Genomic DNA, 25,985 nt, shown 5'->3' on the forward strand with positions numbered 1-25,985 from the left:
AACGAAAAACCTGGCTAACCATTCTGATCTATGTCTTCCTTAGGAAGTCACTTATTAACATCCCAATCTCTCTCTACACTGTCACTAGGACTGCTCCTTTCACATGACAGTCATAAAGGTCAAACATGATAAAGCACACAAAGCTCTAATAGGCACTGAATGCTATGTTATTACATGTATTTGAAATTTATTCATTCTTACTACCTGGCTATTCCCATTAGTGATTGTATAAAGTTGGAGTGATCTTATATTCACACAAGGCACTTGAAGACTTTTACCCAGTCTATAATCTATTTAACAATCAGAGCATTTTTTGCTGATATTATTTTTAATGTTTTGTATAGATGCATATATTTATTTAATTATATGCAATCAAATTACTAACAAATGAGCCTAAGTACCTGGAAAAAAAATGTTTAGCTTACATGGTTCAACGGACTCAGTTTCGCAAGTGGAAGAAACCACGACTTCGGTCTTTGTTGGGCTTTTACTTCTGTGAACAGACACCGTGACCAAGGCAACTCTTATAAGGACAACATTTAATCAGGGTTGGCTTACAGGTTCAGAGATTCAGTCCATTATCATCAAGGTGGGAATATGGCAGTGTCCAGGCAGGCATGGTGCAGGGAGAGCTGAGAGTTCTACATCTTCATCTGAAGGCTGCTAGCAGAGTACTAGCTTCCAGGCAGCTAGGATGAGGGTCTTAGAGCCCTGATACATCTACTCCAACAGGGCCACACCTTCTAATAGTGCCATACCCTGGGCACAAACCATATACAGCATCTGTATACATCTATTCCCACAAGTGTGTGCTTGGAGTTAAAAGTTAGCATAGACATGTTTCCAGTCTTGCCAGAGCAGCAGCTCGCTTTCCAAGGGCTACTAATTATGGTGTTATAGCTCATGCTGAGCCTTAGTAGTGCACACATATTGTGATCAATATTTCTCAAGAGTTTACATTGAATCCAAATTGCTTAACAGGGCTAAGTAACCAAGGCAAGATGTGTGTATTCAGAAGACTTGTGAAGAGCCCTGTTGACACTTTTCATATGTCCTCGATCCGCTAAATTGGTTTAAAGTTTGTGCTTCTGCCAACACAGTATTTAATATTACTAGAATTAGAAGCTGGAAACTGTTGTTGAAAGCTTAGCTTGAGAAAGGTCAGTTTTTCAAGTAGCTGCTTGGGATAATAAATGGCAAATAGAACTTTTTTGTTGTTGTTTTTCCCTTTCTCTCTATCTTCATTGGTAGAAAATAACCTTTATTTAGCTGCTGAAAAAGAGCCATTGTAAACTTATGATAATGTTTGTGTTTTTCAATAGCACATAAAATATACAGATTAATTTCTGGAGGAAGTGTGCATAATTGTATACAGACATACATATATATTTAAGAAATCCATGTGAATGCACTTTAGCAAAATGAAAATAAATGAATAGCATAGTGGATCCAAGGTGACAATGAAACAGTAGAAATTATGACTAAGTGTCTCCTCTTCAACCTTTAGATTTTGTATGGTACAGATTTAAACATATGCCCTTTCAAATTCATATATCTAAGTCATATGCCCTAATGTGACAGTATTTGGAGACTGAGTTTTTAGGGGTAATTACTTAGTCGTTCCTCCTGTTGGTTTATTACTGTTATAAGAAGAGGATTTATAGAAACTTTTCCCTCTCTTTCCACTCTCATTCACCAAATAAGCACAATGTTAGAGCACTATAACATGTAACTTTTAAAAACACACTCAGCCTTTCCCCGGGCCGGTGGCCCACACTCTGGCCCTTTTCAGCTTAGCTCTGAGATCAGCTGGGCTAGCCCCACTTCCTGCTTGCCTAGAAGCTATGACCCTGGAGCTGCTGCCAGAGCTCTGGCCTCTCCCAGATTCCTCTAATTCCTCCCAGCTTAGCTTCGCCAAGCCATCACTGACCTGGTTTCTCTCTCTTTCTACCCACCTTTGCTCCATGGGTGAAAAACACTAAGACAGCTTTGTTACTTTAGAACTTGACGCTTAGCGAGAATTGGGCACAGAATCTCCTGCCCTAAACTTACCAGATAGCCTGTATCATCCAGCCTCTGTTGACATCTTTGGATATCCGCCATGGTAGAGGCCGCTGGGTTCTAGCTTCCCCCAAATCTTCCATGATTGTTTCGTGCTTCTTCCAAAGCCTGCCCGGAGAAAGCCCCTTCTCTTTCCCTGCGACTCTTTTACTTCCTGGGACCTAGAATTTCCACCTGTCCTTTCTGCCCAGCAATTGGCCTCCTTTGTTGACCAATTCAAGAACCAATTAGGGAACCAGACTTTAGTATCAGCACCACTCCCTACAGGACACAAAAAGCAAGCAGCTGCTACAACTCAAGGATCAATGTATCATGAATCATTGTTCCCAGAACATCTTGATCTGAAAATGCCAGTTTCCAGACCATGAGAAATACCTTTCTATTATTTTACCTACTAAGGCTGGAACCTATTTCCATAGAAGCTGGGCTGACAGCGCTGCTGTGTGTGTAATCTCTCAAGTGCTACATAGATTTAAAGGTTTTCAGAGTTACTTTACATATATGATAGGCTATGCTTCCAATCTACTAGGTCAGAGTGCTGTCTTCCTTATTGGTTATTTTTATGGGCAATAATGCCAAAAAGTCATTAATTTTGTAGATCACTTTCATTTCTATTATAAAATTAACAACTCATTTTCATTTTAGGGACATTTTAGGGAGGTCCTCTATTCTTAAAAATAAGGTTTTTTTTTTCCCTCTTCTAGTAGGTGCTATATCTGAAGAAGAGAATAGCATAGTTCATTAAGAGGCTATTACTATAATGTTACCAGCTAAACTGTCACTCTAGGAGGTCTAAACTCAACAATATACCCGACATAGTATGTTTTTGTTCTCAAAGATATTCAGACCAATATTCCAGTATTGATTATTGACTTGGTCTCATCTAAAATAAGTGGCTCCTTCTTCAATCTTCAGTGCAGGAGATTCAAAACAACCAGCAGTAAACTCTTTGCTGCCCCCCCCCCCCCCGACTCTCTCTCTCCTGCCCCGTGTGTGTGTGTGTGTGTGTGTGTGTGTGTGTGTGTGTGTGATGGGGGGGTAGTTGTGCATGTAGAAGCTCTATGTCTCCTTTTATTTTGAGACAGAGTTTCACACTGCCCTGGAGTTTCACATTGAATCACCAACCAGGTAGCATAACCTGCTACCAGCTGATAGATACAGCATATACAGCAGAGGACTGCTGGGTCTGGGTTCAGTCAAAGAAGATGCACCTAACCCTCAAGAGACTGGAGACCTCAGGGACTTTAGAGGCCTGGTGGGGTGGGGACATCCTTGTGGAGATGGGGGAGGGGAGGAGGTATGGGATGTGGAACAGTCAGAGCATGGACCAGGAGGGTAATAAAATCTGGAGTGTAGAAAAAAAAGGAAAAGAAAAAATTAATAATAATAATAGTAATAATAATACTGATAATGATAATAAAAAGAAACTCAAAACACCAAAACAAAACAACAACAATGACAACAACAAAAAAGAGTCACACAGTATAAACATGTCCTGAGACTGTTTTTGCTGATTTTATGGCAAAAATAAATAAAATGAAATCATCAGTTCTAAATAGATTTTGAACAAGAAAAACTATGCAAGATCTGAGAGAAATATATTTGCAGGTTTGCAACATGCATATCCAGTGTATGCACTGCTAGTTAGAAATCGAGAAGAAAACTAAGAATCTGGTGGACAATGTTAGATGTCAGCTTGATCTGGGGTCACCAGAGAGACAAGCTTCCAAGCATACTCAAGGGCTTATCTTAATTAAGTTAACTGAGGTGGGAAGGCCCATCTTAAAAGTGTCTGCATCCATCCCTGGGCTTGGGTCCTTTCCCTGGCTTAATCAAGTGCCATCCAGGTTCAACCACTTCCTCATACTTGATTCTATGAGAAACCCATAGAATAAAAACAGCTGCCTAGCCAAGCTCACCTTGCTACTTTGAAGGTGTAAATATAAATCTATTAAGTGTGAGATCATTTAAAAATTCATTTTTTTGTAAGAATCCTCTATTTAGTCTTTCGTACAAAATTTGGAAGGATTTTCCCAAAGTCATATAACCTGAATGGGTAACATTGAAAAAAAAGTGTGAATTTGGCTAGCCCACTAAGGATCCCTGGGAATTAATCTATCTCTATCTCACAGGGGCTGGGATTAGAAGTATAATCCATCATACATGCTCATCCAGGTTGCGCTAATCACGAAAACTTCATTGCCACCAGTAAACATGTATCCTGTATTAGAGAAATGGTTACATTGATTATTTGGGGACAGATATTTCTGTTTGCTTAGTTAATTTTTCTGTCATTCTTTATATTCTTTAAATATTTTATTTTTCTGTAATGTAAATAATTCTTATTATATTTAGAAATTTTATAGCTGGAGGTGGAGAGGGAAGGGAAAAATTAAGAGATCATATATAGGCAAACTGTCTGAATCCTTCCTTCATCTCTGATACTAGCTGTGCAGCTATGGCTAAGTGAAATTACAAAGAATCTTAGTTTTCACTCTAGTAAGACAGAAAAATGACAGTACATGCCTGATGTAGTCCTGTATCGAAGAATAACACTTTACAGCTTACAGCGTCTGCTACCTGGTGTTCAGTCTACACAGAAAGCCAAGTTTCTGAATAATGAACAGCTTAGGAAAAGAAAAGCATGTGATTTAAGGCACATATATACACACATATGTATATTTAATGAATACCTATATTTAGTAAAGTTATCAAACAAGATGGAATATTCTTCATAATACTATAAATGTTATTCTATATTAATATGGAATATTCCATAATAATGTACAATAGTCTTCATAAGTCACTATTGCCTATTCAATGCTAACAGAATCATAAAGACAAGTTATTACTATTTAAAAACACGAGCTAAATTGAAAATTTCAAAACAGAGTTTATAATACTGGAAGATTTGCTCCTTTAAATTTTAGATTTAGAAAGCCTGCTATAGGGTGTGGATTTGAAAACCCTTTCTGTATCCACCTCCACCTCCTTTGCTCTAAGGAAGATACATTGTCAGTATTTTTGTATTTTGTCCTACTTGCAAGCTAACAACAAGCTTGCCAGTTTTCCTACAAGTTGGCAGCAGCTGGGATTCCTGGGTCAGAAACAAAGGGCTTCATTACTGGAAGTACAATAGAGGCCTGGGGAAAGCTCCCTTGGGCCAGTGGGAGAGTCCCTGAAAGCACTCAATTACATGGTTTGCTATCAAACTTGAGGAAGTCCATGTATACGCAAGTTTAGTCTCTTTAAAAGAGCAAAGGAGTCCAAATTTTGTCCTGGAGTGAAAATACTGTCTTTGAAAATAAACATGTAGACATGTAATGGATCTATGGAGATCTGACTCCCAGCGTACAGAAAAGCAAAGCTTCAGTGAAACCGTTTTGGTAAAAAGACGCTATAGAAGAAATCTGACCTGAAATTTGGATTAGTGTTGCAATTACAAACACCCCTTCCTAAGCACTTTGAATATGCAGTTTGTCAATTAGACTACTACTTGGCATGGGCCTCTGCTAATAGAATCACCTGGTTTATACTGAGTCACACTCATTAATTTTATCAAGCAGGTTTGTATCCTACTTCTCTTTTAATGGCTCCCAATATTAGCTAAAGAAGTGGCTACTGCTGCAGAAACTGGCACTTTCTCAATAGTAGGGTGGATATTAGCAACTTGCTTCTTTCTGCCTCTTCTGATAAAATTGTTTCACAAGGTCCAGAACGTTCTTCCGGCTGTAGTACAGCAGAGTGATTGTTAAATTACTCAGGGCTGCAAGGCTGATTTCCTCTGTTAATATTTAACATTTTTTTGATGGCTCTATTTTTTTAATGTAAGGTCTTTTCTTTTTCAGAAAGAAAACAAAATAGTATCCCTTTTGTTTATAAATTAATTCTAAAGCTGCCCTGTTCTTCTAAATTCTAGACTTAGGAAAACAAAATTCACGAATTTCAGAGAAAAGCAGGCTTGCCGTTCCTTTTTGCCAAATGATAAAAACCAAGATGTTCTTTTGATGTTTATAATCAGATAGCGTGTATAAAGAGTTTTCTCAAAAGTTGAATCACTGGTAAAGTTACTAAATATATGGAGGATGCCATTTAAGCAATGTAAATAATATTCTAAAAAAAAATAGAAGTGTATTCTTGTGCAGTATTTGGGACATACAGATATTTTTAAATCTATCCAAAAATCAAATTCAACTATATATCCTGTATTTTTTATTTGCTACTTTTGGCAACTGCGGCCACCATTTATTTACAAAACCACAAATAACCTTTCTCACATTCTGCATCAAATGCAGCATAGCTACGGTCAGGGTTTCAAAGCTCTGATGATGTATCCACACCATATAGAACTGTGAGTAACTACAAAGTTGCAACTATCTGGTCCAAAGAATGTACGGATAGGTTAAAAGAAATCATCACCTGGTCGATTTGGGGTTTCTACGCAGAAAAGAAACTCTAGGAGTTGATGACCTGGATAAGTTGTCCTCAGAGGGTGGGGAAATAACTGTGGAGGAGGCTCCTGGTAAGAACTTGAAAGAACCAGTAAGAGAGATGGACTAGAATCCATGAGACAGGCTGCAGCCAATCACAGGTGAGATGGGCGGAGCTTGCTCCGTCAGGGGTGGGCTTGCGGTCGGGGGCGGGACTCTAGGAGGAGGTGGCTCGCCCAGCGGTGGTGCGCGATACAGCGCTCGGACCTTCCGCACCTGTCGCACACACTTGTGCCTTCCTCACAGCAGCGCTGACGCCGACTTACTGGTGACGCGTGACTTTCGATCTCCTGGTCATGGCCTACCCGGGATACGGAGGGGCGGTAAGTCCTCACCATCTCAGGCTACCCTACGGGCCGCATCACCGTGCAGAGTTCACCCTGTGGCCCTGGCAGTGCCTTCTGGTACCAGGCGACGCCCGGACTCTCTGAGGTGCTAAGAAGCCGGGGCTGGGCGGGGCCCTACGCCCAAGGGAGAACCGTGAGCTGGCGTCTGGTCCAGAGCCTCAAGAAACGTCCTAGTCCACTTCACTTGTGTGAAGTGTTTGTGTTTTCTAGATTTTGTTTTTAGAGCAGAGGAGCAAAAGACCAGGTCTTGTTCCAGTTACCTTTTGTGATTTATTCCTCCAACTTAAGTAGTTTTTCTGTTTTCATCCTGAGTTTTTATTTATTTGTTTTTATAACCATATCTTGTCTTTTAAGTTGCTTATGAAAAAAATTGAGACGTCCTTTCAGTGCCTGCTAATAAACTTTTCTATAGTACCAAGCGCAACCTGATTTTCTAGACTTTGCTTTTGGAGGGGGATGGCTATTTCCTCTTCTGTAACGTTATCCTCAATACCTGAGAGTTACAAGTAATTATTGCAACCTGTGGTAGACCCTTCCTCTTTCGGAAGAAGCTAAACTTTCACTCCTCTTGCCAATGACCTGCGCAGTGAGGCGGGCTATCAAGTAGGGCTGTGCCGTGGTCACAGACTTCCTAGGCCTATTGCTATTTGCTGTTCCCTAAAAAGAGAAATTAATGTTTTGTTACAGATAGGAGTAGACATTGGCAGGTTAGTTATGGGCTTCAAAAAAATAACTCCTACCCTTGGGAATAAGTGGTTAGTTTTAAAAGTAACTTTCAGTTCTAGACCTTCAGCTTCAACACACACTTTACTAAAACTGGTTTGCTTGTAGTTACTTGCTTGAATGCCAGCTAGCCTTGTGCACTCTCCAACATATACTCATTAGTCATTTAAATGGGCTGAGAACGTCCTTAATGTAATGTTACCAGTCCATCTTTTAATACTTGTTCTATTTAACAAAATAGAAAGTGTTTTCTGCTAGGAAATATACCTTATCTGAGAAAGTATATATTTCATAAGGTGTATTTCCAATACATTTCATTTGTTTAATGATTATTTATCGGAGATAGCTGAGGATGTAGTTTACATGGTAGAGTGCTTGCCCTGGGTAAGGCCCTGGGTTGGATCGCAGAACCACATAAATTGGACCTGTTAGCCAGGCCTGAAATCCCAACACTTGAGAGATGGGGGCAGGAATAGCAGGGGTTCAAGGTCATTCTCAGCTTGAGGCTAATCTGAGCTACAGGAGACCTTGTGTAAATTAGTAAACAAGGAATCAAACCCAGCTAGAACCAGCTGAGCGAGGTAGCTCACTATGTCACCCTAACACTTTGTAGGCCAAGGCAGCAATTGTTAAGAGTTCAAGACCAGCCTGTGACTGCAATGGGGGTCTAGGCTATCCTGAGGCACAGTACAAAATCTTGTCCCCCAAATGTACAAAGACTAAAATAAAATAAGAATCCTCAAGTATTTTATTATTTCTGAACTAATATAATCGTATGTGACCTATGGGATTTTCTTTCTCATCTTGTGCATGGTAAAGAAAACAAAATAAACAAACATATGCATGTTGTAGGGTAAGTATGAGAGGAACATCTGTATTTTTGTAAATTTTAAGCATTAAATACACATAACTATAAATGATCCAAATCGTTACAATTTTCGTATATTTTCATTTTGAGAAACTATGTTTCATCAAGAAAAGATTCTAGACTATTACCTCTAAAGTTTCAGTTCTCCCTAATGTATAAGTACACCTGGATATGAAATTTATTTTAAACACACACACACACACACACACACACACACACACACACACACACACACATAAGTTTTCTGTAGAACTATAATAAATTTGTTTTATAAACAGTATTTTTTAACTGATAAATCACAGAAAAAAGTGAAAATATGGTGAACATGTGAAATAGTTTTTTTTTTTCTTTTTTCTTTTTTTCGGAGCTGGGGACTGAACCCAGGGCCTTGTGCTTGCTAGGCAGGCGCTCTACCACTGAGCTAAATCCCCAGCCCCCATGAAATAGTTTTTATTGCACATTCAAGCACTGTAATGTTTTCTATCTTTGCCTTTCATTTCTCAGTTGATTCTTACACATTATAAACACAGATTTTACCTCAAACTCAGTTCTGAGATTGAGTGCCAGGAAAAGCAAAAGTCCAAATTTTTATGTTGACATTATGGTTTTAATTTTTAAAAGTTGTTTAAAATACAATGCCCAACAAAGTGGGGCAGTGGTACAAAGCAACCAGGCAGCCAAACAAACAAACAAAATAACCCAAGCAGAATCATGTAATTATATGTAATAATTATTCATCATATGAGAGGTTTATTTTAGGGTGGTATCTAGGATATAGTTGCTCCATGAGTTTTCCTCAATAAAATCTACAAAAGTGACTTAAATGAAGACTACTACCAAAAATAAGAGTGGTTCATAAGAGGCACCCAGTTACAGTTTTGCTAGTCCTAAAAGCGGAGTGAAAAATAGAATAGTATCAAACAGTACACAACCTCACACGTAATTTCCACAGAACTACCAATGACATCTATGCAGTGTGCTTCTTGTCCTAAGTGTATAGCTCTGACCAACAAAGGAAGGATGGTACTAACAGTAATGGTGCTGAACAGAGTGGTTCGAGGCCAGCACCCCATGTATAGGGAAAATGCATGTAGTTCAGCAGCCATGGAACACAGTGTGATGGTACTCCAGATACACAGATATTACAGAGCAAAGATATCCACAAGGAGGGTCAGTGTACAAAACCATGACACATGGTTAAATAACATCAAGACGCACATACCCTGCAGCCTTTAAAGAAAGGCGTTCATCTATCTCATTGTACAAGGATAGGGAGAAGTCATTAAAGTTACCTATCATGGTTTATGATCTCTCTCTCTCTCTCTCTCTCTCACACACACACACACACTTGTAGATACATGTATAGAATGAGTGTTTAGGTGGAATTTATTTGTTAAATTTCTTAGGTTAAATTTCTGTGGATCTGCAACTTCCAGAAAAGAAAAAGAAAACAAAAAATGCCCTTTTCACTGCAAGTTAAGAAAACATAAATGTCTCAATTCCTCTATCTCAAAGATTCACTTTAGAAGTTTTGTTCTACAGTTTATCTGATGAATAAAATTAATGGAATTTTCCATTTCTGAGTGTGTATTTTCAGCTTGCCAGTTGTTTCAATAAGCACAAAGTATCTTTTAACTATTTTTAAACTAGCTGCTGCAAAATATTTAAGAGAGGATTTAAACTCCAGATCTGATTGATTAAACAGCAAATCAAAACAAAAGTCCAGGGGTTTACTCCAACTGTAAATATATGTAAAATTTAAATTTCAGATTTCAAACTAAGTTAAGGAAAGGTTCTACCCCCAGGGTCCATTCTATTATAAAGATCTGGCAATTAATAAGGGGAAAATGGCCCATTTTTCTAACAGAAACATATTTGTTCTACTTTGTCCCTTAAATGTAATAACTTCATTGTTTGCTGCCAACATTGTAAACAGACTGAAATATCAGATTACACAACAGGAAAACATTCACCAAAATTTAGCAAAGAAAACTCATATTTTCTTTAAATTTTAATGTATTCATTTTAACATCCTGTTTACTGCCCCTCCTTCTAGTCACCCCTTCCCCTAATTCTTCCCCCAAACCCCTTTTCTTCTGGGAGAGTGGAGGCCCCACCTGTTTATGCCCAACCCTGGCACATCAAGTCTCTGTGGGTCAACGTGCATCCTCTCTCTCTGAGGCCATACAATGCAGCCCAGGTAGGAGAACATATCCCACAGACAGGCAACAGCTTTTGAGATAGCCTCTGCTCCAGTTGTTCAGGATCCACCTGAAGACCAAGCTGCACATCTGCTGCATATGTTTGCATGGTGGGGGAGGGAGTATATGTTTTTGTAAAAATATAAAAATAAAAAAGAGTAGTTGTCTTTTACCCTGCTAGGTCCGCACCGCGGTGCCCCAAGATATCTGCTAGATATCTTTGCGGAAACACAGCCCAGCCGCACACTTTCCTACACTCAAACCCTCACGTAAATGAACACACAACACAATAATCTTAGATCCAATTGGTAAGATATAATTGCCCACTTAAACATACAAAGCCCAGTACTATCTATCCCTTGAGAACATTAATAACAACCTGTAAATACACAGAGCAGAACCTGCCATCTTGTCCTACCACGGCTTCTCTGCCCCTCTCTCCCTCCTGTCTCTTCTTCTCTTCCCGTCTCCTCTTCCTTCAAACTTCTCTCCCGCCCGTCCTTCCTTCTCCTCCAATGACAGGCCTCCTTCTATCCTGTACCTGCCCCTCACCTGTACTTTACAAATTCAATGGGGAGAAGGTTCTGGTGAAGTCACCTGATTCCTGAGTACATGACAGGGCAGTTGTCCTTGGGGCAGTGGAATTAGCATCAAAATACAGATAACTCCAGGGCAAACCACAACAGGTGTAAGCTATTATTTTAATGGGTAAAGAAATATAAGTGGTTGATTCCTCTATTTGCAGAAACAACTAAAACAGTGTAAGTCTGCCATGTATAAACATGTACATAGATAGAGAGTGTAGATATGAAAGACTGATTACACAGCCTGCTTCTGAACATTGTGTGGGACCAGCAGCTGGTTTCAGGTCATGATCCAATATGGCTTCTGCATCTTTAAGAATGGAATAATAAAATTGTCCAGCAACAATTCGAGGTGGAAGGTGACTGAGGGGATAGTACTTAACACTTATGATTGGCAGTTGGATGCCAAGCTCAAAGGGTGTGCAGGTTGGGGTTGCCATTCAAACGCAGTTCCAGGTTCTGCAGGGAACCAGTTTCTTCAGGAAGATAAGTAGCAGGTTCTTTCCCATGATGACAGGAAGTGCAAGTGATAAGGTCATCAATACCTGGGAAGTGTGGTCCACTGCCTTGTTGTCAAGAACAATTTCTGTAAATCCTTAAGATAAGCAATTTCATTGTTCAAGGGTTCCGAATTGCTTTCCTCTAGACCCAATTCTCTTAATTTCCTAAGGTTTCCAAGATTGTGGGGAAGCATCTTTGGAAGATTGTTTGATAATACTGGAATCTCAGAACTTGGTGAGCCAGCTAGTGACTAAATCCAGTTCTAGCATAACTGACCAAGTTCCCCAATCTAAAAGAAGAGATGTTAACTGGTTGTCTTCATATGCATCTTATTTTATTTACTCTTTACGTCTGGAGGAGAAAATTCCAAAATGAGATCTTGTTGATTTGATTGTGTTTTATGTTGAGGGAATAAATTGTGGAAAACTGAGATGGTCCCACCGGATATGGTTGGGAGTGATTTTTTGCTAAGGTCTAGCCACTCAATTTTACAAGACTGAGTAAGACTCTCTAGTGTGGAAATGTCGTTATTATTTTTTAATTCACATTCTTAGCTTTACAACATTTTGGTAATGATCTGGGTATTCCTGACAGTCTGTTTTATCTCAGGCTAAGATGGTTTAAACTGGACAGATTTCCTCTTGTATGTGGGAGGTCTGTTTGTTCACTGAGCTGCAAGTCAAGGTTGGATATCTGGGTGCAGTTTCCAGTCTCCTTTGGAAAGTGTTCAAGTTGATGGGTGAGCCGCATCGAGCATACGGAAGTCACGTAGCTCGCCGATTCCAACTGTTAGTTCAGGATTTTGTCCTCTCGAGTGCTGTGTTGCTGAGTTTGGGCAGGTTTTTCATGACCTTTTCCAAAGGTGTAGAGTGGGGAGCGAATCAAGCCTATCATCATTGAAGGAATTCCCCTTAGTTCGTTATGCTGTAAATCAAGCATCCACCGCTTCTTCAAGAATCAGGCAAACTGGTCAGTGAACTTCCACTGAGTGCCAAGAGTCCGGAGATTTACTAGACAGCCCCTCTCTGCTGGGAGGGCTTGTACTTTGTTACTGTGTAAATAAAGCTGTCCTAATTGAGTCAGCCCTTTGATTGATGGAGGTAGTGTATGTATAGATCCCCTGGATGCTTCCTCCAGGCAGCTCTTATGCTCCTTAATGGCTGAATTGTTCTTGTAAGTCCCAGGTACTGGATTTAGCTGTTTGATGATGATATTGTCCACTGAAAGAGCACCCCTGGCTAGGCAGCACTGGGATATCCTTCCCCCTTCCTTTTGGTTTTAGACTCTTCTTCTTTGTTTTCTCCAAACCTCTAGAAGCTTTTGTCTCTTTATTTTCTCTTTCCTTGGTGGATAGTACTTGGAATCTTTCTTGTAGTCTTTTTTATTTTTTATTTATTTATTATTTATTTATTTTTCACCTAATCTATCACACATGGTGACTCAAGCTGAGACAAAATAACTTATTTTATTTGTGAGAGATCCAGATTGGAAGGTGATAAAGAGACAAAGATCTTACACAACCAAACCAAACCAAACCAAACCAAACCAAACCAAACCAAACCAAACCAAACCAAACAAGAGCAAGCCTCAGTGGCGATGACTCAGTGGTTCAGACCACTGGTTGCTCTTACAGAGGATCAGGGTTTGATTCCCAGCACCCACAAGGATGCTCTAAGGATGCTCTTAGTTATCTGTAGTTCCAGTTCCAGTGATTCCGATGCTCGATCTGACCTCTTATGTAGTACCAGCATACAAACAGGCCAACCACATAAAATAAAAACAAATAAATCCTGAAAGAGAAATGCTGGCACAAGGAAGGAACCGTCTTGGAGACACACCCATCTGTTGTGTGTGTTGTATCTCAAGGCGCTGTGGTCAATTTTGATAAGTCATTCCAACAGATACAATGGTGCCAGGGTCAGACTCATGGCCCCCTTCCTGAATGTATTTCCTACAGTTCCTTCTGCTTCCTTCATGCCTTCTACTTTACCACAGCCCAGAGTCACCTGAGCAGCCTACCAGCAGGGTCATAAGTCACGGGTCTGCTTCTTTCTCATTCTTGTAATTCTTTTCTCCTGCTGCCCTCTGGCAGTCTTTGCTGCTCCTGCAAAGATTCAAGGCAAGACATTTTTGTTCAGAACTGAGTAATGAACAGCCTTAATGCGTCTTTCTTCTCTGGACTCATAAAATGCAACATAGTGTGCTTTTCCAAGTATTCAACTATTTCTCAAGGAAAAAGAATAGACCATGGCCATAACAAAAGTTAAGTGCATGGGCAGCTTCAGTAGTCAGACTGTGTTTGAACACCTGGCCCATTCCAGAATCCTTGAAGTTTCCGATCCTCAAAGACAGAAAGGTCAGACTATTTTTGTATCTCACAGACAGAAGAAAATCAGCATAAAAGAACGAAAGTACTTAGACTGGTACTAGGCTTCATTAATGCCCCCAGTGGTTGTTAGCAGTCCACCAGATTTTTATTTTATAGATTTTCATGCTGGTTTGGAAGAAGACTTTGATCCTGGTCACTATACTTTTCTGGGGGGAAAAAGCATTTTATGCAATGAAGGATGCTTCAGCTCTCTGATTTCTCATGTTCAGGTTATGGCTTCACTATACATACCAGCTTTTCAACTAAGTTCATGTCTGGAAATGTACTTATTAGTTTACTATAGATGAAACGCCGAGATTTTACTTTCTGTTTTTCTGCTTTTAGTTTTGCTTAAAATTACACTTAAATTCTCCTTTTTAAGTAGTGGTTCTCAGCCTGTGGGTTACAACCATCTGGGGTCAAATGATTCTTTCACTGGGGTGGCCTAAGACCATCCAAAACCATATACATACATACACACACACACACACACACACACACACACACACACACACACACACACACATATACGTGTGTGTGTGTGTGTGATATATATGTGTGTGTGTATGTATATATGTATGTATGTATGTATATTTTCCCTCCATCTTTATTAAATTGGGTATTTCTTATTTACATTTCAATTGTTATTCCCTTTCCAGGCCAACATCCCCCTAACGCCTACCCATCCCCTTCTATATGGGTGTTCCCCTCCCCATCCTCCACCCATTACCACCCTCCCCCCAACAATCCCGTTCACTAGGGGTTCAGTCTTGGCAGGACCAAGGGCTTCCCCTTCCACTGATGCCCTTACTAGGCTATTCATTGCTACCTATGAGGTTGGAGCCCAGGGTCAGTTCATATATAGTCTTTGGGGGGTAGTGGCTTAGTCCCTGGAAGCTCTGGTTGGTTGGCATTGTTGTTCATATGGGGGTCTCAAACTCCTTCAAGCTCTTTCAATCCTTCCTCTGAATCCTTCAACGAGGGTCCCATTCTCAGTTCCATGGTTTGCTGCTTGCATTCGCCTATGTATTTGCCCTATTCTGGTTGTGTCTCTTAGGAGAGATCTATATCCGATTCCTGTCAGCCTGCACTTCTTTGCTTCATCCATCTTATCTAGTTTGGTGGCTGTATATGTATGGGCCACATGTGGGGCAGGTCTGAATGGGCATTCCTTCAGTCTCTGTTCTAAATTTTGCCTCCCTATCCCCTCCCAAGGGTATTCTTGTTCCCCCTTTAAAGAAGGAGTGAAGCATCTGCATTTTGATCATCTGTCTTGAGTTTCATGTGTTCTGTGCATCTAGGGTAATTCGAGCATTTGGGCTAATGTCCACTTATCAATGAGTGCATAACATGCGTGTTTTTCTGTGGTTGGGTTACCTCACTCAGGATGATATTTTCCAGTTCCATCCATTTGCCTACGAATTCCTCTGTTGAAGGGCATCTGGGTTCTTTCCAGCTTCTGGCTATTATAAATAAGGCTGCTATGAACATAGTGGACCACGTGTCTTTGTTATATGTTGGGGCATCTTTTGGGTATATGACCAAAAGTGGTATAGCTAGGTCCTCAGGTAGTTCAATGTCCAATTTTCTGAGGAACCTCCAGACTGATTTCCAGAATGGTTGTACCAGTCTGCAATCCCACCAACAATGGAGGAGTGTTCCTCTTTCTTCCCATCCTCGCCAGCATCTGCTGTCACCGGAGTTTTTGATCTTAGTCATTCTGACTGGTATGAGGTGGAATCTCAGAGTTGTTTTGATTTGCATTTCCCTTCTGACTAAAGATGTCGAACATTTCTTTAGGTGTTAATCAGCCATTCAGCGTTCCTCAGCTGTGAATTCTTTGTTTAGGTCTGAACCCCATTTTTTTTCTTTTTCTTTTTTTTCAGAGCTGGGGACCGAACCCAGGGCCTTGCGTTTGCTAGGCAAGCGCTCTACCACTGAGCTAAATCCCCAACCCCCTGAACCCCATTTTTAATAGGGTTATTTGTTTCCCTGCAGTCTAACTTCATGAGTTCTTTGTATATTTTGGATATGAGCCTTCTATCAGTTGTAGGCAAAACCACATATATTTATATAACAATTCACTACAATAGCAAAGTTACAGTTATGAAGCTGCAATGAAAATAGTTTTATTGTCCCATGTAATCACAGCATGAGGAACTGTACTAAAGCATAAGTCATAGCATAAGAAAGGCTTGGAAACTGCTTTAAAGGTTCTTAGAGGTTAGAGGCTGGAGGGACGGCTCAGTGGTTAAGAGCACACACTGCTCATGTAGAGGACCCAAGTTCAGTTCTCAGGCAGCTCACAACATGTATCTCTAACACCAGGAGATCAAACATCTTTTGGCTTCTGTAGGTACCTACACTCACATGCCCAACCCTTTCCCGTACGTGTCTTCTCATAATTAGAGGCTTGAAACTTTTCTTTTATAGTTTTTTAAAATATCAAGTAACATGATGACAGACTGTGTTTTAATACAGGGCTTCTGGTGTCTTGTAGTTTAAGCATTAGTGGTGGATATGTTTACAAGATTTGGTACTGGATTTTTAGTTTTCAGGTGACTTCTAATAAATAATGTATTTTAAGCCAAGTTTTGTAGCTTAACTTTTTGTCTCTAACTCCTTCTTCTCACTCAACAGTTTGGAAACTTCGGCGGTCAGATTCCAGGGATGCAAGTGCAAATGGGCCAGCCTGTGCCAGGCGCAGGGCCCAATATGTTCTCTGGTGGTTACCCTGGGTACCTTACATACTCTGACAGCTACTCCCCTGCCGATGACTCCATGTGGACTTACTTCACGGCTGTTGCTGGGCAGGTGAGGTGCTAAATCTTCTATCAAATACTAGTCAATAAATGGTCACTATCCACTTAGGGTATCATGTAAAGTGTCTGTAAAGTTTATGTCTAAAGCTTATGTAGAATAATACTGTTCTTATCAAAGGTGAGGGGAGTCATAACACACACACACACACACACACAGACACACACAACTTATGTGCACATGTGCGCAGTTAAAAAAATAAACACAATTCCAGAGACAGCAACTAGTATATATTTAATTTGGGGTATAGTTTGGGGGTTTATTTTTTGAATTCTATTGAGTTTGCTCTTGACATGTGAATAGTGTGCATTCTTACCGTTGTAACATGTGCATAGTGTGCATTCTTACCGTTGTAACATGATCTCTTCCTATTATTGTCCCATCTTCCCTACAAGTCCCCTTCCCACAGGCATGGCCTTCATTGCTGCCATTCTTACTTGTTGGTTTGTTGGTTTGTTTGTTTGTTTGTCTTTGAGACCCACTGAGTTTAATTGGGATCATCAGTTTCATTGTAGGAAGCCTGTAAGTCGGATGGCTAGAATATTGCTCATTTGACTGAAAGGGGTGACATTCCCGAAGTTGGGGAATCTGATTCTTCCTGACAGTGTGCTTTCTGTAGCGAGTGGATGTGGTTTGTCCCTTTCAAGCTCATGCTGGAGTGTAATTGCAAGTGTGTTGGTATTGAGCGGCAGCAGAGTTCTTGAGAGGTCATTGGCAGGGTTCCACCCTCTTGGCAGGGTGAGTGTAATCCCTCTCCATGGTTCAAAAGCAAGCCATTCACCTCCCCTCTTTCTTCTTGGATACAGGATTTTATTCTTCAAACACTTCCTGGCCTTTTACACTCATCTGCTACTCACAGAAGAGCAGGTAGTTATCTCAGAAACAGACAAACCCTTCCTGGCTTCCAAAACCATGAGCCAAAATAAACTTTTTTAAATATAATTGTGTCAGTTTCAGGTGTATGGTTATAGCCACAGACAGTGGAATATATGGCGTAATTATACCCCAAATTAAATATATGCTAGTTCCTGTCTCTGGAATTGTGTTTATTTTTTAACTGCGCACATGTGCGTACACGTGTGTGTGTGTGTGTGTGTGTGTGTGTGTGTGTGTGTGTACTCGTGCATGTGTGCATGTGTGTCTGTGTGCCCATGAAGTCCAGAGGCTTCTGATCACTGGGAGTTAAGAGTCATTTGTAGGTTTGAGCCAGTTGGCCGAGTTCTGGAAATCAAACTATGGTCTTTAGAAAAGCAGTAAGAGCTCTTAACCATTGAGTTATCCCTCAGGCCTGCTGAATTATATTTACATTTTAAAAGAAATTTCTTTATCATGTTTCACCCTACTCTCCTTAAATGACTTTTAAATACAAAACCAAGTCTATTTATATGAAAGAAAAGAATGAATACTCACAATTTGCTTGAATACAAAGAAGTTTTAGAGTTGTAACTTAATAAGGATGGGAATAATATTTTCAACTTTGGCATCAATTCCATTAACTGTAAATAGACATATTGCAGTCAAGATATAATTATGTCACATGACGTGGTTCTGCTGTCACTCATTAATTCAAGTTGAGAAACTGCATGTGTTATCACAGACAAAGTTATATAATTTTTAGTAATAAATGGTATAAGTCAATGGCACACTGCTACAAAGATTATCAACTTTTCTATTTTTTAACACAAAAATGAAAACAAAATGTTAACTTAATGGTATGCTATGGTATTAGCAATTAGTCCCTACTACTTTGAATATACATGTAGGCCAGCTATTTCTGTCCAGCAAAGCAGGTTGAACCTGCCAATTCAGGTCTCTGACTTATTGTTATGGACAATATATGATCTTAGTGGCTTTGCCTTTACTTTCACTATTAATACACTAATTTATCATGATCAAGTAATTTTATACATACTGTCCTATAAAATTATAAGTGAAATTAAAAACATATCCATCTGCTGTGGTTTGAATGTGAACACCCTCAGAGGCTCGTGTTTCTGTATATTTGGTCCCTAGCTCATAGTGCTGTTTTGAAGATTGTGGACATGGGATGCAGATAAAGGGTCATAGGAGTGGGATTTGAAAGCTACAGAGCTTTGTGCTTCCTGATTTGCTAAGACGTAACAGCCACATGACAACCTCCTCCGCCATGAACACAGCCCAAGTCACCCTGTCTTCCTCAGCAAGATGACCCTGTCTATTTAAACTGTCAATCAAAGTGAAACCTCTAGTTTTTAAAAATAGCTTCTAAAAAGTATTGTGCCATAGCAATAAAATAATCTTTACAGGATTATACTTATTTGTGTTGGTTTTGACTGCATTTGGTATGAAAGAAATATTTCTTTCATTAAAATATTATTTCATTATTACAATTATGATTTTATACATATGTATAACATGGAACTATATCCAAGTATATAAAATCTCAATTATATTTTATGTATGGATGAAAACATGTATATATAATTGCATGTATATTATACGTGTTTCTACCCATGTTTCCTAGCTCATAAATCCTTCCCCTAGTCAGGAAAAGAAGTTAGAATTTCTCTTTTGTAAGGTAGATTGTAGAAACTCAATCTTCCCCTGCTTTAGATTGCCATAAAGAAATTCCATTATGTATGGTGACTTGTTACAAGGCCCTCAGTCCAGAACAGTTCTGCTGTGTCCTGCGTACGCTGTGCGAGATGTGGATACTGTGGATGCTCGTGAGGACAGAGGAACACGTCTCTCTAAACTGCGATACAAAATATTAAAAGATGTCTATTTCTTCCAAATATCATTTGGATCAAATTCCTAAATTCTTATTGCCTTCTTTTTCTTTTGTTGGCCCTTTTCAAAATGAATCAAAAGTTATCTGCTGGACTGTTTCATTGAGAATAAGTATTACAATATGAAACACTATAATAATATATTTTGTATATATAAGTGGGTCTAAAAATTATTAAGCCACAGTATTTGACACCTTGTTGTGCAAAGCCTTATTTGACACTAGTATTGTGCTCTGGGATATTAGGCAGTAGGAAGAACAGAGAGGACGAGATTAGTTGCCCACAGTCACCTTTGAGTGAGAGCCACAATGACCCAGGACTGCACCGTAGATCCCACCTCCTTTTTTCTCTGCCTGGGGACCCAACACATTAGCAGTTAACCTGCTAATTCAACTGAAACGTAATACATATCAGGCGATAGGAACTTTTTAAACTTGATTTTAATTTTTTGGACTAAATCTGTGGTTCATTTTTGACCGAAACTGTGTCACGGCAAAGGACTACATCATTTTAGTAGTATGGCCCTTCTTAAAAATAAAGGCTTTTGAAATGAAAGAGCAAGGGATCCAGAACCTGATTCTTAAATTCAGGATATAGTAAAGCTCGTTGTGCTGGATAGTTTTATGTCAACATGACCAACCTACAAAGGCAGGAACCTCCATAAGACCCAGCTGGATGGCACTTTCTTAGTGATTAATAAGAAATCATGGTAGGTGGTGCCATTCTTTGGACTGGTGGTCCTGGGGTCTATGAAAGAGCAGGCTGAGAAGCCAGTAAGCAGCAAGTCTCCGTGGTCTCTGCATCAGCATTTACCTCCAGCTTCTTGCCCTGTTTGAGTTCTTGTGCTGACTTCCTCCTTCAGTGATGAACAGTGAAATGGAAGTGTAAGCCAAACAAATTCTTCCTCAACTTGCTCTGGTCATGTTGCTCCATCGCAGCAGTACTAACCCTAAGACAATGGTGTGTGTTTGTGTGTGTGTGTGTGTGTGTGTGTGTGTGTGTGTGAGAGAGAGAGAGAGAGAGAGAGAGAGAGAGAGAGAGAGAGAGCACGCTAGGGAGATGATCATGTGAACCCATGGTTTTATATGCATATTATATAAATAGAACACACACACACACACACACACACACACACACACACGTTGTACATCATTTGGGTGAGAGATGTAACATTTGTGTCTATGGGATATAACAGGATGGTACATCCAGATTATAGGGTAGAATTTCAAGTAGAAAAACTATGTCTGAATCTGGGGCAGGCTATCAATTGGCAACTTGGAAATTGTGATTGTTTCTGGGAGAGGCTTGGGCAGGAAAAGGATTGAGAACATGAAAGAAAACAGTGCCCTGGAAATTCAGATTCTGACTGATGAGGAGAGGCTCTCCCTTGGTTTTAGCTGCAGTCTGTAACCATCCTCCCCTTGTTTTACAGCAGTGGAGGATGTGCTGAAGTGGGTAGCATGTCATAGAACATGGATAACATCTTATGTTCTGTTCTTCACTTGAGTGCTCTTCAGGTCCCATTGCTTTTCTAAGAAGTGTGGCTTTGTATAGAATTACCATATGGGAACCATGACTGGCTACTCAAGCCCAATAGACAGCTTCCTCTCAGTCTCTCCTAGAAGCTGGAAAGTCATAGCTATAGAAAGTATCCATTTGCTGTAAGACAAAAAAGTCATGTGGATAGAATTTCTTTGGAATGCTTTTTCTAAATAAAGGCATTGCTAGGGTACTTCATGATCTGAGTTCAAATCCTGGGATGCACATGATGGCGGGGTGGGTGTAGGGGTGTGGTACGAGAGCACAGCTGCCATCCAGAAGTAGCCCTGTGGCATCCATGCATGCTCCACATACCATCAACATAAAAATGTTAACTGTAATAACATTAAAGGCCTTGTTAAAGGACAGCCTTGGCTCCTTTGGTTCATTTTTCATTCTTTCTACCTGGAAAGGAACTTGGGGTTTGAAGGTACAGCAGCCGTCTTTATACACGAGATAAAGGCCTGTGGATAGAGAATAGGAGATACAAAGAGGTCAGTGGTACAGTTAAGTTGCCATGTAACCTTGTTGTACCTAGCTGCAGACTTCTTTTATGAAACAATGAGCACTTACTGACTCTGTCTGCCTCCCTCCCTCCGTCTCCGTCTCTGTCTCTGACTCTGTCTCTGACTCTGTCTCTGTCATCTCTGTCTCTCTGTCTCTGTCTCTGTCTCTCTCTTTAGGCAGGGTCTCACTACATATCCCAGAAGGCCTTGAACTCAGAGAGCTCCACCTGCCTCTATCTTAAGTCATTTTTATAACACTGTTTTATACAATAGCATGTCATCGACATAAGAACTAGTGAAATACTTGTTCTTTGTTTTGAATCTAGCAGGGACCTTACACCTACAGAACATTTGAATTCTACTAGGTACATTTCAAGTGTCCATTGTCAACTCCAGCCAGAAGCTACTGTCATGGCCGCTGAGGACTACTGTACTCAGGGGCTTGCATGGGTTCCCTCACCACCTAATTCTCTCTCCTCAGTATTCATCTATATGATGAACCTTCATGCTATAACAATACTCTTCACCCTCACAAAGTACCCATGCCCTTCATTTCTATGTCACCTCTGCTGTGACGTAGAAATGTCCCCCTAGCCTTTACTGTCACATGACATAGTCTTTGCTACCCTGTCCACGGTCTTCTACCACAGAAGTGCAAGCATCGTAAAGACAAGGAAGGTGTACTGTGTGCTGTTTGATACCTGGTATGTTGACAGGGATTCCTATGCAGTGGGTTACTCAGTTAATGTGTGTTGAGTGAGTGTACCTAAGAGTCATTGGATCAAGTCTCTGTACATTTGCATAGCAATTACTTTAATGATTGTTCCATGAAAGTAACTTCATCTAATATGGACTCTTTTTTGAAAACTTTATTTTGGTTGGCTGTCTTTTGCACACATACGTTTTACCTGTAGCTTGAACTTTTGACTTATAAATTTGTCTCAGCTGAAATCTTTCACTCTTCCTTCCTCTTACACTTCCTTCCGTGTCCTTTGTCCCACCCCACCCCCACCCCTTCCCAGTCTTCTTTTCCTCTTAGCTTTGTGGTGTCATCACTTGGATTCTGTCATGACTCAGCTCTCAGCTTGGTCATGGATGCGCCCAAGGTGATGTTGAAGGTTCCATCCCACAGGAGGCGTATCTAGCTCACAACCTAGTCCTTCCCTGCAGGCGACACTTACTCCTCAGAGGGGACATCCTTAGCAGTGTATGTTTTGTGGGGTTAGTTTGGTTCCTTGAGAAGAGGGTTGGAGATGAAAAAGATGGAGAATGTGAAAGAAAACAGTGCACTGGAAATTCAACTGGGGGCTGATGAGAAGCTCTCCCTTGGTTTTAGCTGCAGTCTGTGACCATCCTCTCTTCGTTTTATAGCAGTGGAGGATGTGCTGAAGTAGGTGGCATCTCATAGAACACCACCAGCATCTTACGTTCTGTTCTTCACTTGAGTTCTCTTCAGGTCCCATTGCTTTTCTAAGAGCAGAGGCTTAGCACAGAATTACCTGTCACTCTTCCTAGATTCAAGGCATATGATAGTCATATCTCAGTGACATATGAAACTGTGCTTGCTTCTACATATTGTATTAAGGTCTAAATTAGAATTGGATGTGTGTGTACACACACACACACACACACACACACACACACACACACACACACTGTATATGCGTATTTCCATCTCATAGACTTTGATGAAAGCATAACATCACAGATCTTGAGCATAGTTAATAAAGGGATTATATACACCCTTTGTCTCATTGTCACTCCTTTCAGTTGCCATAGAGTCACCTAATATAAACACCTGCTGTAACCTTTAATTGTTGTGTATTGCTAAGTGGCTTAGGGTCAGGCTAGGTTAAGACATGAGAGATTTTGTCTTCGATGCCCAACTTAAATGTGTTTTAAAATGTATTAAAAATAAATGGAGCTTTAATGTGATTTTTAAAAAATTAACTTAAGAACCATGTGATGGGCACAAGCTCATTTTTCTCAGTTTTTAAGCCAGGTCTGACCCTGTGTCCACACAGGACCCTCCTTTGCCTCACTTCCATGTTGACTGCTTACGTGTACAAAGCCCTTTCCACCGGCCTGACCTCTTCACTTTGTAAGACATTAAAATATAGACCAATCTATTTGACATGGTTAAATGTGTTTTTTCTTTTTAGAAGATAATTGGGTAGAGTAATGTTACTAGAAAGAGGATTATCTATGGAATGGGTGTTCTTACACGCTTCTTCAGAAGATGAAGAGTGTGCAAATGGTCATCAGGGTACAGTGGAGGTGCCTGCAGTTCCATCTGCTCAGGAGGCAGAGCAGATTCCTCTTGTGCCCAGGAATTTGAGACCAGCCTGGGCACACTAAGATTCCCCGCTCAAGGCAAAATAAAAATCAAAACAAATAAAGTCTCAAAAACATCGAAGAAGTTAACAGCTTTCTGCAGTTTATAGCCTTGAGTTTTTCATGGTGGTAAAGCAGTATCAGGGAACACGTTTCTAATTATAAAATGCAAGCTCCCTTTGATCTACACTGTATCTATGCAAAGCAGTGAGGGAAGAAAGCAGGTGCACAACAGAAGAGGGAGTGTGATACATGGCTCTCCAAGTTCAGGGTTATTTACTGAGACATCTTTCTTAATGTTCATTTCCCCAGAACAGGGACAATCCCAAAATACATTCTGTATTCTTTAACTTAAATGCACAGTACTTTTTTTTCCCTAGGTTTCTTTTTCAACTAGTGTTGCTACAGAACCACTCCAAATCTTTCAAAGTCTATCTTCTATGTTTGGAAGTGTAGAATTAAGAAAAAACCTACTGTGTGGGGATAGTTGAACTTGTGTGCGAATGTTGCAAAAGATAGTGGTATTGGGGCAGAAAATATCAGACTGCACAGGATTTCTTAAAATTTTAATTTCCCTAGATTCATGTGTTTTCTTGATTCATATGTTGTCTGTTTATTGAATTCTTTGTATCATTGTGCTGTCTGAATATTTCATTGATTTGTTAGTGGGAAGGAACTGACAAGTCTTAGGAATTCTTATTAATTTCATTCTCAACTAGAATAGCATTTTCCCACTTAGGAGTTAAAGAGAAAAACAATTTATAATTGTTATTGACAGTGTGTGAGAGGACAGTGTTTAAAATCAAGCGAGGGGGAGGGAAAGATAGTTTCTAATCCTTTATTTGTAAAGTCTTTTCCCGTGCGGTGGTTGACCGTGCTTGGTGTTGGGTTTGCCCTCTTGGGGCAGTGGACGGGCTGCAGAGCTGTCAGACTTCTATACGGTATTGATACACTTAGAATGCATCAAGCAACTGTTGTAATTTGTTTCTCGAAACAATGTAGGCTTGATACAGTTACTTCCTAATAGGTCTACGTGAGTAGGGTGTGACAAAGAGGCCTTCTGATGTCCATGTCAGTGGAGAATTTATTTAGTTTTTTCTAAAGCAGCCTCACTCTTAAAACTGTGCTTAATTTTTTAAAGCCTAGTTTTAAAAACAATTAAGGAGTTTGTAGTTTGGTAAAGCCCCTCTAAGCACAGTGATGGGAGGCTGGGAGCTCTTAGGTGCCTTCAGGGAGCACAGCAAGGGTGACCACAAGTAAGGTGACAGAGCATTTTGCATTGTTCTGAGCCCTGAGAAGACAAGGGAATCATTGCACCTCAGACCCATGGGGAAGGTTTCCCAGGTCCCACTGTGTGGAGTGTGCCTTTGCTGGCAATGTTTATCGTGCAGATTTGTTGTTTGTACTGGTTTGAAAGTTGAGTGTTTCTGAGTAGCCCCAGAGCAGCACTCATTAAGATTTAATGCCCTTTGGTACCTTTGCACTCAAAGGCCCTGGCCTTCTCTTTTGCAGGATGGTGAGGTGGATGCTGAAGAGCTGCAGAGATGCTTGACACAGTCTGGAATCAGTGGATCTTATGCTCGTGAGATCATGTTTTCTCTTCTTTCTTCTTTCTGGCATAGACGATTAGGATAGGGAATTCACTTCTAGAATTTTAGTCACACACCTAAAATAGTAAAAGCTCTACATATAATGGGTTTAAAGGACCAGATACTTCTGTATATATTACTGTGAAAACAACTGTTCATTTACACTCCTGACTTTGAATGTTAATTAGTCAGGTGACACATTTTTTAAAGTGGTTCAGACCACAGAGTGTCCTAGCTTTAGCACTATACAGCTGCGGCTTTGTGATTATCAATTGATGTCTTGCTA

General features: G+C 40.2%; 1 protein-coding gene and 1 pseudogene across 3 annotated transcripts in view; one reads left to right on the plus strand and one right to left on the minus strand.

Moving 5' to 3' along the window:
• Positions 1–6,689: 6,689 nt before the first annotated feature.
• The window catches only part of Gca (grancalcin), a 32,602-nt gene continuing 13,306 nt past the window's right edge, over positions 6,690–25,985 (plus strand). The window contains exons 1-3 of one of the 3 annotated variants that reach the window (XM_039104486.2): positions 6,690–6,874; positions 16,784–16,957; positions 25,623–25,692. In XM_039104486.2, the coding sequence (XP_038960414.1) occupies positions 6,848–6,874; positions 16,784–16,957; positions 25,623–25,692 (271 nt within the window). In that variant the 5' untranslated portion in view covers positions 6,690–6,847. 3 annotated transcript variants of the gene reach the window in all.
• Shoc2-ps1 (SHOC2 leucine-rich repeat scaffold protein, pseudogene 1) lies at positions 10,961–13,050 on the minus strand (annotated as a pseudogene).

The sequence above is a fragment of the Rattus norvegicus genome, chromosome 3 (assembly GCF_036323735.1).
Source record: "Rattus norvegicus strain BN/NHsdMcwi chromosome 3, GRCr8, whole genome shotgun sequence".
NCBI lineage: Eukaryota > Metazoa > Chordata > Mammalia > Rodentia > Muridae > Rattus > Rattus norvegicus.